The sequence below is a fragment of the Colobus angolensis genome, unplaced genomic scaffold, assembly GCF_000951035.1.
Source record: "Colobus angolensis palliatus isolate OR3802 unplaced genomic scaffold, Cang.pa_1.0 Scaffold12, whole genome shotgun sequence".
NCBI lineage: Eukaryota > Metazoa > Chordata > Mammalia > Primates > Cercopithecidae > Colobus > Colobus angolensis.
Window position 1 is genome coordinate 5,846,087 of NW_012113141.1, and position 13,702 is coordinate 5,859,788.

At 39.4% G+C, this 13,702-nt stretch overlaps 1 protein-coding gene across 3 annotated transcripts in view; it reads right to left on the minus strand.

Annotated features, from left to right (window-relative positions):
* The window catches only part of MICU1 (mitochondrial calcium uptake 1), a 285,211-nt gene that overhangs the window by 200,921 nt on the left and 70,588 nt on the right, over positions 1–13,702 (minus strand). For all 3 annotated transcript variants that reach the window (XM_011927810.1, XM_011927803.1, XM_011927818.1), the window contains exon 4: positions 13,179–13,341. In XM_011927810.1, coding sequence (XP_011783200.1) covers positions 13,179–13,341 — 163 coding nt within the window. The remainder of the gene's footprint in view (positions 1–13,178; positions 13,342–13,702) is intronic.

A 13,702-nucleotide genomic window follows, 5' to 3' on the forward strand; every position in this document is an offset into this window, starting at 1 on the left:
CAGGATGGTCTCGATCTCCTGACCTCGTGATCCGCCCGTCTCGGCCTCCCAAAGTGCTAGGATTACAGGCTTGAGCCACCGCGCCCGGCCTTCCTACATAGAATTTTTAAAATTCTCCCCATGCCACTGTTTCCTCAAATAATTGGCCAGCTATGCAGAGCTGGTTACTACAATAGGAAGCACCACTCAAAGCTCAGAGCCTGAAGCAACTATCTATCTCATTATATCTAGGGATGGCAATGACATTCAGACTTCACAGAGAGGGAAATGGGACATATTCAAATCACACAGAATATTTTTTTCCTTTTAATGTCTGTCCTACTCAACTATGATTACTCCAAACTTTCTTGACATTCGGTACAGAAGAATTCTTATTCATCTTGCACTCTAAAATTCATCTGCTCCCTATTCATTTTAAAACTGCTTAATGTAGTCTCTGCTTCATGATTATTTTTGAACTGTTCTAAAAGTAAAACTTACAAATTTAGATCTGTTGGGTATCCTGGGATACAGTATGTGTGAAAAATACAACAAAATAAAGTTGAAATATGAGCTACTGGCTAGAGTCCAGCCATTTCTGATAGAAATTCAAACCACAAAAAATCTACAGCCTCACTTTTTTCCTTTTCTCAACCCATATAGGAATAATACATCTTTTACTTCTGCCGCATCAACATTTCTGGCAATTCCTGTTCATGAGCAAATGAAAACGGAAGCCAAGTTTCCCAATGAATCTCATTTCAATATATCAGAATTTCCTCATGATTACTGTTGATGAAAAAAAAAGCCATACTCTATAAAATATTTGAAGAGATTATTCTGGGCCAAATGTGAGGACCATAACCAGTGACATGGCCTCAGCAGGTCCACAGAATAAGTACCAAATGTGGTTCGGTTACAACTTGGTTTTTACATATTTTAGAAAGACATAAGACATCAGTTAACACAGTAAGGTATACACTGGTTTGGTCCAGAAAGGCAGGACAATCTGAAGCAGGGGAACGGCTTACAGGCAGATTCAAAGATTTTCTGACTCGCAATTGGTTAAAAGAGTTAAATTATTATGTAAGATCTGGAGTCAATAGAAAGAAGTGGGCTAAGAGGGGTTGTGAAGACCAAGGTTCTTATTATGTAAATAAAGTCTCATAAGTGGCCGCCCTTAGGGACAAAAGATGGCAAATATTTCCTACTCAAGCCTTTAAAAGGTGCTAGGCTCTCAGCTAATCTCTTCAGGATCAAAGACCAGAAAAAGGGAAGGTGATTCTCTGCAGAATGTAAATTTCCCCCAGAAGAGACAGCTTTGCAGGGCCATTTCAAAATGTGTCAAAGAAACAGAGTTTGCAGTAAAATACTTTGATTTCTTTCAGGGCCTGTTATCTGTCATGTGATGCTATACTAGTCAGGCTGGAATGTGGTATCTTATTGCTACAAAGAGTCTGTTTTGTCAGTCTTAAATACCTGTTTCAATGTTAGTGCTAGTCAGTTAAGCCTGAGTTCCAACAATCCCTTCCCATCATGGCCTGAACCAGTTTCTCATTTATCTTTGGAATCCCTTTGGCTAAGCGGAGGGGTCCATTCAGTCAGCCACCTAGGCCTCCCGAAGTGCTGGTGCACTCTTCTTGTCTTAACTGAACTTTACTTATACCATTTTTTCCTTTGTCTAAGCAAATAATGATACTATATTTAGGACTAAAGTCTTAGCTCTGTGCTTCTGAAATATAAATTTTCTTTTTTTCATTTAAGAGTTATCCCTTTAGACATGCTAATTTAGAGCTGCCTAGGTAACAATTGCTTAGGGCAATGAAACAGGTAATTGGAAGAGTGATAGTCTGAATGGGGAAAAGAAAAACTATTTAAAAGTCAGCAAATGAGAAAACTTTATGAACATTGTAAGATCAGTCTGTCTCTAGGTCTATATGTGTTGTGTGTATACAATAATGTTTGGTAAATAAAGCTGGTTTTTAAATTATTGGTAAAATAGAAATGGGTTCAAAATTGTCAGTTAAATACAATTCAACACTTGCTTGGTTTGACTGTGAGCTTATGTTTCTGGTTTTGAGCCTATGGATTTGGAGGGTCCTGGTAAGTGGCTGTGGTGAGATCTGGAGATATGTCCTCAGTGCCTAGGCCAGCAGCTACAAATTAGAGGCAAGCCCAATGTGTTCCCTCCTTTCTTGCCCCAGCTTTGTCTCCTGGCTATTCTGGGAGGGGCTGGATCCTCCTGGCATTGTCTTCACAGCTCAGTCTTCTGACCTGAGCTCTACAGCTGGTATGCGAATTCAGGACTCAAAACAGGTCCTGTCCCCTTCACAGCCATCATGGATACCGGGTGGCTACTTGAGACCCAAGATGACTGGGGAAGACATTAGGGAGGGTACCTCAGTCACAGTTTCACAATTCTTTCAGTAATTAAAAGTCTTTTTTTTTTTTTTTTTTTGAGACAGAGTCTCCCTCTGTCACCCAGGCTGGAGTGCTGTGGCTGGATCTCAGCTCATTGCAAGCTCCGCCTCCCGGGTTCACGCCATTCTCCTGCCTCAGCCTCCCGGGTAGCTGGGACTACAGGCGCCGCCACCTCGCCCGGCTAGTTTTTTATAGTTTTTAGTAGAGACGGGGTTTCACCGTGTTAGCCAGGATGGTCTCGATCTCCTGACCTCGTGATCCGCCCATCTCGGCCTCCCAAAGTAAAAGTCTTAAAGTTATGCTATGTTAAATTAAATAATAGCCAAAAAATCTGAGTCATTTGTAAGTTAAAATACCAAAACATTCATTATTAAACAGAAGTTTAAATGTATATACCTCGGTATGTTATATGGTATAAAAAAGCTAAATATATTTATATGTATTAACTAATAATAACTTGAGAAAACATTTTTCCAAAAAGTGATAAAAATGGTTTTCCGGTACAAATACTAATATAAAACAGTTCAAAATTACTTCCTAGGGATTTCATTAGAAATTAGAGTTGCTAAGAGTTAATGTAGTTACTATATGTAATTAAAACTATTAAATTTAAGAAAATTCTGTATTGAGTGTATAAACAAAAGCAAGATATGCTTTTGATGAGGAAGTTATAAAGGCATGAAAATGTGTATTTGTTTAAAAAATTGTCTAGTTTGAAGTTATGTAAAAATTATTTCAAACTGAAGGAATTAAAAAGATGTAAATAAAACTAAAATACAGAAAGCTGAAAAAAAAAATAAGAATACATAAGAAATTTTAAAAGGTTTGTAGAAACATGGTGGTCAAAACTGACTAAAATTAGATTAGTTCATAAGGCTTTATTAAAGTTAGCTTAAATATTGATATTACACTGATACAAAAGTATTATTTGGTTTTTCTCTTTTGAACAAAAAATCCTAGTACTAATAAGTGTTACTAAAATATTTCTGTTCGTTTTTGAGTAAATTGCAAAAAACAAAAAAGAGTGAAGGAGAGACAGATTCTGTCTTCTGCTGTCTTTCTCAGGTATTTTGATTGTTCAGAAACCAGAGTCTCGTCTCTACCAAAGAGTAAAGGTTTTTGCAATTTTATTTTACTTTACTTTATTTTATTTTTCCTCTAACCTTTACTTTATTTTATTGTATCTTATTTTATTTTTCCTCTAACCTCATCTTGGAAGTGAGGTTTTTGCTTTTAAAAATATTTTTATTGGCCAGGCACAGTGGCTCACGCCTGTAATCCAGCACTTTAGGAGGCCAAGGTGGGCAGATCTTCTGAGGTCGGGAGTTCAAGACCAACCTGATCAACATGGAGAAACCCTGTCTCTACTAAAAATACAAAAAAATTAGCCAGGTGTGGTGGCGCATGCCTGTAATCCCAGCTACTCGGGAGGCTGAGGTAGGAGAATCACTTGAACCTGGGAGGCGGAGGTTGGGGTGAGCCAAGATCATGCCATTACACTCCAGCCTGCGCAACAAGAGCACAACGCCATCTCAAAAAAAAAAAAAAAAAAAAATTACCATTTTGGCAAAGTGAATGATTATTATTTTAGAGTGACCTGTGATCCTGTTTTGGTAAAATGTTTTAAACCTTTGATGTATTTGACAGGCTTCCTAAAATCAAATTTCAACTTCAAAATTAAGTGTTTTTTGTTGACCTCTCACTTTGGGATGCAACAAAGGGCCCCCGAAGCATCCAAAAGAAAGATAAACAGGGTTATTTGATATGTTAAACTACATGAGAAGCACTGTCAAATAAGAAATGAAGTTTAACCCTCTTCTATTTCTGTTTTTATAAATGTTATTAATATATGTTCCAAAACTGTATAGGGTTCCTAAAAGTCTCATATGTCTGGATATATACCATCAGTTATAATTATGAGTGTTATGTTAAATTATTGTAGGCCACAGAAATAACCAAATTTCCTTGTCAACTATGTTTTAAACTAGGACCACTTTAAGTTGTTTCTTCATGCTGATGTAGTTTCTGAAAAATTCATAAGCAAGCAAAATCCTGGAGCATTGTTATCTTCAAGGAGGTTCACCAAAGGGATGGCATGACATGCACCCTTAAATACAGGTTTTCTGATAACTTCAGGATAACATTATTTGAACTGGGTAAGAACTCCCAGAACTCTAATAAAGAGATTAACTGGTTTATAAAACTACTAACAAAAGCAGGACAAAAATAATTGAATATCAAGAAAATACTTTGCCAGATTTTCATGCTAATCAGCTGTTACTGAAACTGTTTAGATAGGCAATGTGAATGAACCCCATGCCCTAAGTAAAATTACCTATGATAACTCATCTTAAAACAAAACTTAAATACCAGTTTTGTTTCTCTAATTAGGTGCATAGGTATTTAAGAGAACCTAAGTCCAACGTTAAGTGTGGACTCATGGAGAACCTGAATGGCTGCCTGGTCCTTCCTGAGTCCTTAAAGCTTTCATTATTAAAAGCTCTGCATTTTCATAACTCATCATGGAAGAGATAAAATGATCCAAATTAAAAATATATGTTGGTGTGGTGACTGTTCTACATTGCTAAATGGTTTATGCTAATGTTTGGTTTGTCACACCCATAATCCTGGGAAGACAATCAAAACTTCATATTCATTTTTGCTACCTGATGGGCCATTTAAACATTTATAAAGGAATTTCATTCAATTGTCATTTTCAATGCATGTTTTCTTTCTTTTTTCTGGAACACATTAAGATGAGATCCATGCATGTTTTCTGATTGCATAAAAGCTTTTCCATGTAAGAGGGCTGATGTTGTAACAACAGCTAAAAGGTGATTAGGAAATGTGTTATCCTCATGGGATATTCCTAAAAAAGTCTGTGATGATAGAGGCACTTATTTCACTGGACAAGTTGTAAAACTGTTAAATAAGGTTATCATAGATAAAATAGCATTGACATGGTTTGGCTCTGTGTCCCTATACAAATCTCACGTTGAATTGTAATCCTCATAATCTCCATGTGTCAAGGGTGGGACCAGGTAGAGGTAACTGAATCATGAGTGATTCATGCTGTTCTCGTGATAATGAGTGAGTCTCATGAGATCTGATGGTCTTTTTTTTTTTTTTTTTTGAGATAGAGTCTCGCTGTGTCACCAGGATGGAGTACAATGGTGTGATCTTGGCTCATTGCAAACCTCCGCCTCCTCGGTTCAAGCGATTCTCCTGTCTCAGCCTCCTGAGTAGCTGGGATTACAGGTGCACGCCACCACACCCGGCTAATTTTTTGTATCTTAGTAGAGACGGGGTTTCACCATGTAGCCCAGGCTGGTCTCAAACTCCTGAGCTCAGGCAATCCAACTGCCTTGGCCTCCCAAAGTGCTGGGAATACAGGTGTGAGCCACCACACCCGGCTGAGATCTGATGCTTTTGTAAGTTTCTGGCATTTCCCCTGTATGCACTCATTCTGTCTCCTGCCACCCTGTGAAGAGGTGCCTTCAGTCATGATTATAAGTTTTCTGAGGCCTCCCCAACCATGCAGAACTGTGAGCCAATGAAACCTCTTTTCTTTTTTTCTTTTCTGAAATAGAGTCTCACTCTGTCACCCAGGCTGGAGTGCAGTGGCGTGATCTTGGCTCACTGCAACACCCATCTCCCAGGTTCAAGTGCTTCTCCTTCCTCAGCCTCCCGAGTACCTAGGGTTACAGGCGTCTGCCACCTCGTCCAGCTAATAAACCTCTTTTCTTTATAAATTACCCAGTCTCGGGTATTTTTTCATAGCAGTGTGAGAACAGACTAAAGCAGTGTGAGAACAGACTAATACAAGCATTAAAAGGTAAATAGCCAATGTGGGCAAAAAACATCTGTTGCTTCATAATTGGTCAGAAACAGAACACTGGTCAATTTATCTTAATCTATATCTTAGGTTAAAGAGAACATTACCAGCATAGGCGAAAGAGAATATTGCCAGGAGGCCTTCACTCTTCTGGATGGGTTTCATTTCTCAGGTCTCTTTTTCCATGGTTTGGAGTAAAAGAGGCAATTATTAGAAATTTATCCCTCAAAATACGCTCTACAGCAGATTCTACTGCAAAGGCTGAAGTTACACAACAGACTTTAAATTCTCTCGCTAAAGTTGTGCTAAAAAATAAAATTGCTATAGATTACTTACCAGCTAAACAGAGAAATATCTGTGCAGTTGCTGACACTTCTGGTTGCATATGGAAGAATGTATCAGGTATTATATTCAGTTGTAGGGGATTAATAAACAGGCTGCTTGGCTGAAACAAGTAGATTCTTTATCTAGCTCATTCTTTGATCTATTTGATCTTAGTTGATTTGATAATGGGGACCAAACTCTTGGTATCATCCTCCTGAGAGTCATAATAGTAGTCTCCCTGGCTGTATTAGTCCATTCTCACATTGCTATAAAGAACTACCTGAGACTGGGTAATTTATGAAGAGGTTTAATTGACACACAGTTCTACAGGCTTAACAGGAAGCATGACTGGGAGGCCTCAGTAAACTTACAATCACGGTGGAAGGTGAAGGGGAAGCAAGGACCTTCTTCACATGGTGACAGAAGAGAAAGACAGCAAAGGGGGAAGGTGCCACACACTTTAAAATCGTCAGCTTTCATGAGAACTCACTCACTATCAGGAGAACAGCAAGTGGGAAGTCCGCCCCCATGATTCAATCACCTCCCACCATGCCCCTCCCGCAATATGTTGGGATTACAATTCAGGATGAGATTTGGGTCAGGACACAGAGCCAAACCATATCACTGGTACACTGTACTCTCTCAAACACTTAAAGGTATGCATCCAGCCATCTCTAGAATGTCAAATGGTCTCTCTTTGACTGGAATGACAAACACTCAAAGAAATGTGTGACCATGAGGATGTCGTAAAACTATGAGTTACATGCTGAGACTAGAAACCCAAAATGATGGTAACAGAGTGGCTCTAAGGCTCTAAGTTTTGGACACACTCTCACTTAAGTGAGAACTTGACTAAAAAGGGGGAATTTTAAAACAAAATTATGGGAGGCCATGGTCGAGGACTGAGCTTGTGCACTAGCCTCTAGCAGACCGGATCAAACCAAAACGGAGTCTCTTACACTAAATACGACAAACTTTAAGGAAGCAGATGGGTCCTAAAACAGACCAGTTTTTGTCTTACTCCTGAAAACAGGAGATTCCAGCATAAGAAGGTCCCCTCTACTCTAACACTTACAAAAAATAACCTGAAGTCCCTGTTCCCAACTTACAGATTCCATGTCGTGCTATCTCCCAGTGAGATTTGAGACCAAATAAGTACATTTACAATGATGACAGAGTGATATCAATGACTAAAGTTTCGGTCAATCTCTCCATTGAGATGACCAAAAGAGGGGGATTATTAAATTAAGTTTAGACTAAAGCTGCCTCCTTATATATTTTAAGTTCAGCCTAAAGCTTCCTCTGTACATAGTGAACTGTAACCTCACCGCATATGTGTAATATACTCTTGTGCCAATCATCAAGTTGCAGCCAATCATTCAAACCACGTTCAATTAAGGGACACTCCAAGCTGCAACTAATCTGGCCACTTCTGTATCTTACTTCCATTTTCTGTCCGTCACTTTCCTTTTTCTGTCCATAAATCTTCCACCATGTGGCTACACCGGAGGCTCTCTGAACCTATTCTGGTTTGGGGGCTGCCTGATTTGCCAATTGTTCTTTGCTCAATTAAACTCAGTTAAATTTTATCTAAAGTTTTTCTCAACACAAATAAGATTTTATCTACATGCAAGCTTTCTTTTTTGTATTTTTAGTGGAGACAGGGATTCACCATGTTAGCCAGGACAGTCTTGATTTCCTGACCTTGTGATCTGCCCGTCTCGGCCTCCCAAAGTGCTGGGATTACAGGCATGAGCCACCGCGCCCGGCCCATGCAAGCTTTCTTTACTTTCTTCCTTCAGTATCACAAAACAAGGTGCTGAAACTAATTTAAAGGAATCTAAATTTATTATTATTATTATTATTGAGACAGGGTCTCACACTGTCCCCCAGGCTGGAGTACAGTGGCATGATCATAGCCCACTGTAACCTCAAACTCGTGGGTTCAAGTGATCCCTCCACCTCAGCCTCCCAAGTAGCTAAGACTATAGGCACAAGCCACCATGCTCGGCTAATTTTTTTACTTTTATTTTTATAGCGACAGGGTCTTGCTGTGTTGCTCAAGCTGGTCTTGAACTCCTGGTCTCAAGTGGTCCTCCTGCCATAGCCTCCCAAAGTGCTAGGATTGCAGGCTTGAGCCACAGTGCCCAGCCAATGCTCTAAATTAAAAGCTCAATGCAATTAATGAGAAGTTTTATATACCTTTAATTTCTTTCTAATTATAAAAGATTATTTATGAGGGCAGGACTTTTTGTCCATTTTATTAATTACTGTATTTCTTGCACCTAGAATGTTCTCTAACTCATCACTATCAATCAATACATGTTGAATGAATATATACACACACGTATATAAAGTCTATTAGAAAATAAAGAAACGTACAAAGAAGAATAAAATAATTTCTGATAATTTCAACATTCACGGAGTTAACACTTTGGTATATTCATTCTTCAGTTACTTTCTTTTTTTTGAGACGGAGTCTGGCTCTGTCGCTCAGGCTGGAGTGCAGTGGCTGGATCTCAGCTCACTGCAAGCTCTGCCTCCTGGGCTTACACCATTCTCCTGCCTCAGCCTCCCAAGTAGCTGGGACTACAGGCGCCCGCCACCTCGCCCAGCTAGTTTTTTGTATTTTTTAGTAGAGACGGGGTTTCACCGTGTTAGCCAGGATGGTCTCGATCTCCTGACCTCATGATCCGCCCGTCTCGGCCTCCCAAAGTGCTGGGATTACAGGCTTGTGCCACTGCGCCCGGCCCATTCTTCAGTTACTTTCTATGTATTTTATATATGGGTGAAACACAAAGGATAGAGAAATATGTTAAACAACACCATATGGATGCAATCAGTAAAATCCAGAATGTGGGAAATTCTATAATACAAATGACCTACATTCTTCCACAAATAAATGGTGTCTAGTTTGGTTTCCTTAAAAGCAAGGTATCAGTGTAGAAGGACTAAGAAAAGTGAAACAGGTCAGCAGAAAAAGCGAATTCAAAGGTATGTTATTAAGTTGACTACCACTGTAGACAACCAGAGCTCAACACCCCTTGCCCCATCTGAGAAACCATGTAGTGTGTATATCAGAATTGATCATCCAAGACAATGGAGAAGAGGGTATCCACCAATTCTCAGCAGTAAGTGTTAATGCTTTTGTATCTCCAAATGTGTGCATGTGCCAACATGGTTGAGTGTGCTCCTACAAGTGTCCCATGCTATAGCAGCAGAGATGCCCTATAGGAGAAAGCAACAGATACACAACATAGCTGAGGTTTCGTCCTGTCAGGCTGCAACACTGTACAACTAACTGCTGCAGCAGCAACCTGAGCAAAAAGGTGGGCTGAGAAATGTGAGACGAGGCATAAAATATGTCTCACATAAATGGCAATAAAAAAACATGAAAGCAAAAAAAAACAGTAGATAAAAGACTGAAGAGACATATCAATCAAATGCAGTGTAGAGGTTAATTTAAACAAACCAACTCTAACAGTTATTTTTTAGATAGGAAAATGTGAACAGTGCCTGGATATTTGCTATTAAGGAATAACTGCTGCCGGTTTTTTTTTTTTTGAGAGGGAGTCTCGCTCTGTCGCCCAGGCTGGAGTGCAGTGGCCGGATCTTGGCTCACTGCAAGCTCCGCCTCCCAGGTTTACGCCATTCTCCTGCCTCAGCCTCCCGAGTAGCTGGGACTACAGGGCCCACCACCTCGCCCGGCTAGTTTTTTTGGTATTTTTTTAGTAGAGACAGGGTTTCACCAGGTCAGCCAGGATGGTCTCGATCTCCTGACCTCATGATCTGCCCGTCTCGGCCTCCTAAAGTGCTGGGATTACAGGCTTGAGCCACCGCGCCTGGCCTCTGCTGCCTGTTTTTAAAGGCAATATTTAAAAAGTATTATTGTTTTTAAAGTTCTTGTACTTTAGAGACACATGTAAAAGTATTTACAGGTTGTCTACACGTCTTGAATTGGCTTTAAAACAATCTGGGGTGAGGAAAGGAAGTAAGAGAGGTAATAGATGAAACACGATTGGCCATGTGTTATAACTGTTGAAGCTAAGTGATGTGTACACATGGGTTGATTACATTTTCTACTTTTCAGGTTTGAAAATTTCCACAACCAAAAATTTTATTTTTATTTCTCTCTCTTTCTGTCTCTCTCTCTTTGTCTCTCCTGCTGAGACAGAGTCTCACGCTGTCACCCAGGCTAGAGTGCAGTGGCATAGTCTTGACTCACTGCAACCTCCACCTCCTGGGTTCAAGCAATTCTCCTGCCCAGCCTCCCAAGTAGCTGGGATTACAGGTGTGCACCACCATACCCAGCTAATTTTTATATTTTTATTAGAGACAGGGTTGTGCCGTGTTGGCCAGGCTGGTCTCTAATGCCTAATCTCAAGAGATCTGCCTGCCTCAGCCTCCCAAAGTGCTGAGATTACAGACATGAGCTACTGCACCCCGCCAACAACCAAAAATTTTAAAAAGCAAATTTCATACATTTTGGAGGGGTGATGGTTCTACATAGTTTTTATTCGACCTAGAGATATGTGAATATTAATAATGTGGGCAAAATATTACAAATTTTCTGGTTAGAAAATGACATAAATGTTTTTGGTTCCCTAAGCTCACTTTGTTATTTCATGTGTCTGTTTTTTTTTTTTTTTTTTGGAGACAGGGTCTGGCTCTATTGCCCAGGCTTGGGTGCAGTGGTGTCATCTCGGCACACTGCAACATCCACCTCCCAGGCTCAAGCCATCATCCCACCTCTGCCTCCCAAGTAGCTGGGACTACAGGCACGCACCACCGTGCCTGGCTAATTTTTTTATTTTTCGTAGAGATGGAGTTTCACCATGTTGCCCAGGCTGGTCCTCAACTCCTGAGCTCAAATAATCCATCTGCGTCAGCCTCCCAAAGTGTTGGGATTACAGGCATGAGCCACAGCACCTAGCCCATCTGTCTGTATTTTTGACCACACAATTTACTCACTCTGAATGATGTCTTTTCTTTCTCCTATATATAATGAGCTATTATTCATTTTTCAAAACCCAACTCAAATAGTACTCCATTTAGGATGTCTTCCTATATACTCTCTAGAGAATTAGATTCTTAGCCGGGTGCAGTGGGTCACGCCTGTCATCTCATCACTTTGGGAGGCTGAGGCAGGTGGATCACCTGAGGTCAGGGGTTTGAGATCAGCCTGGCCAACACAGCCAGACCCCATCTCTACTAAAAAATACAAAATTAGCTGGGCATGGTGGCACATGCCTGTAATCCCAGCTACTCAGAAGTCAAGGCTGGAGAATCACTTGAACCCAGGAGGCGGAGATTGTAGTGAGCTGAGATCGCGCCATTGTATTCCAGCCTGGGTGACAAGAGTGAAATTCCATTTCAAAAAAAAAAAGAATTAGTTTCTTTATATCCTACTCCTATACCATATACAGTCATGTGCTGCTTAACGATGTTTTGGTCAACAAAGGACTAATATACAGTGGTGGTCCCATAAAATTATAATTGAGCTAGAAATTCCTATTGCCTAGTGACTTTGTACCAATAATAACATCATAGTAGAACTATTTTATTTTAAAAATAAATTTAGTGTAGTCTAAGTGTATAACGTTTATAAAGTCTACAGGTGCACTATTTTCTATCTTTTATACCATATTTTTACTATATCTTTTCTATGTTTAGATATGTTTGGATATACAATTACTTACCATTGTGTTACAATTGCCTACTGTATTCAGTACTGTAACATGCCATACAGGTTTATAGCCTAGGAACAAGAGGCTATACCATATAGTCTAGATGTGTAGTAGGTTATACCATCTAGATTTATATTAAGTACTTCATGATGTTTGCACAATAACGAAATACCTAAGGACACATTACTCAGAACATATCCTCATCATTAAGTGGCCCATGACTGTACAATCAATTCTTGCTATTTGTAGTTATGTTCTGTACGGTCACTGTGGACAATGAATTAGTGAATATCAACCTATTGCTCTTGGGGAAATTCAGGGTTAAGCTCCTTTGAGCCTACGGTCACAACATTTTCACAACCAATCAATATATAACCTTGTTTTATGTATGTGAAAGTTAGAATATTGATTAGATCATTCTTCTTTTTAAATGTAGGTATTCATAACTATAAATTTCCCTCTGAGCACTGCTTTTGTGGTACTGCATAAGTTTTTGGAGGTTCTGTATTCCTCTTCATTCAACTGAAAGCATTTTCTAACTTCCTTTGTGATTATGTATTTGATCCACTGGTTGTTTAAAAGTGTGTTAATTTCATACTCCATAAGTTTTCTAGTTTTCCTCACTAAACAGTGACTTGATAGCAGTTATATGTGCAATGCATTGCCTTCAGGAGCAATCTAATTACAGGCAATGAATCTCAACCAGAGGGGCACAATCTCCTCCACCTCTTACCCTGGTTGCAGATTGCCACATTAGACTGCAGGCTTCTCTTTTGTACTCCTAAAGCCTAGCACAATGCCTGATATTGAATAACCACACTGTTCATAACATTATTACAAGGACCTGTAAGATTTCAGTACTATGTAGAAAGAGACAAAGTAGCTCATAAAAAATAAATATCACAATCTTATATTTCACTTTAGCAACTTACGTTCTGGTTGTTTTTCATTGGGTGTTATGGATCGCACAAAATCTTCTGGCGTCATAAACACTTCTGCTTCACCAGGCTCATTGATGACTTTCAAGGTGGCAAAATATCGGAAGATTTTGTCTGGTGTGGAGTAGGCTCGAATCCTGTTCTCATATTCCATCACCTAAAGTTAGAAATTTAGAAAGTGTTACTACATTAAGCAATGCTCATAGGCTCATACATTCTTATCATCACTGCTCATCAATTCTCACATATTTTCCATCTTATTTTGGGAAGAAATGCTATCTTTTTTTCTAGACTTAGTTTTTTAAATTACAAATGAACATCAAAAATATTTAATATTCTTGGAATTTTTTATTTCTTGCAATATACCATTCATATTCCAGTTGAGGCAATGCTCATGTAACTTTTGTTTAAAACTTTTTTTGAAGAATTCTCTAATGTCTTTTTTTTTTTTTTTTTTTGAGACAGAGTCTCGCTCTGTCTCCCAGGCTGGAGTGCAGTGGCGCGATCTCGGCTCACTG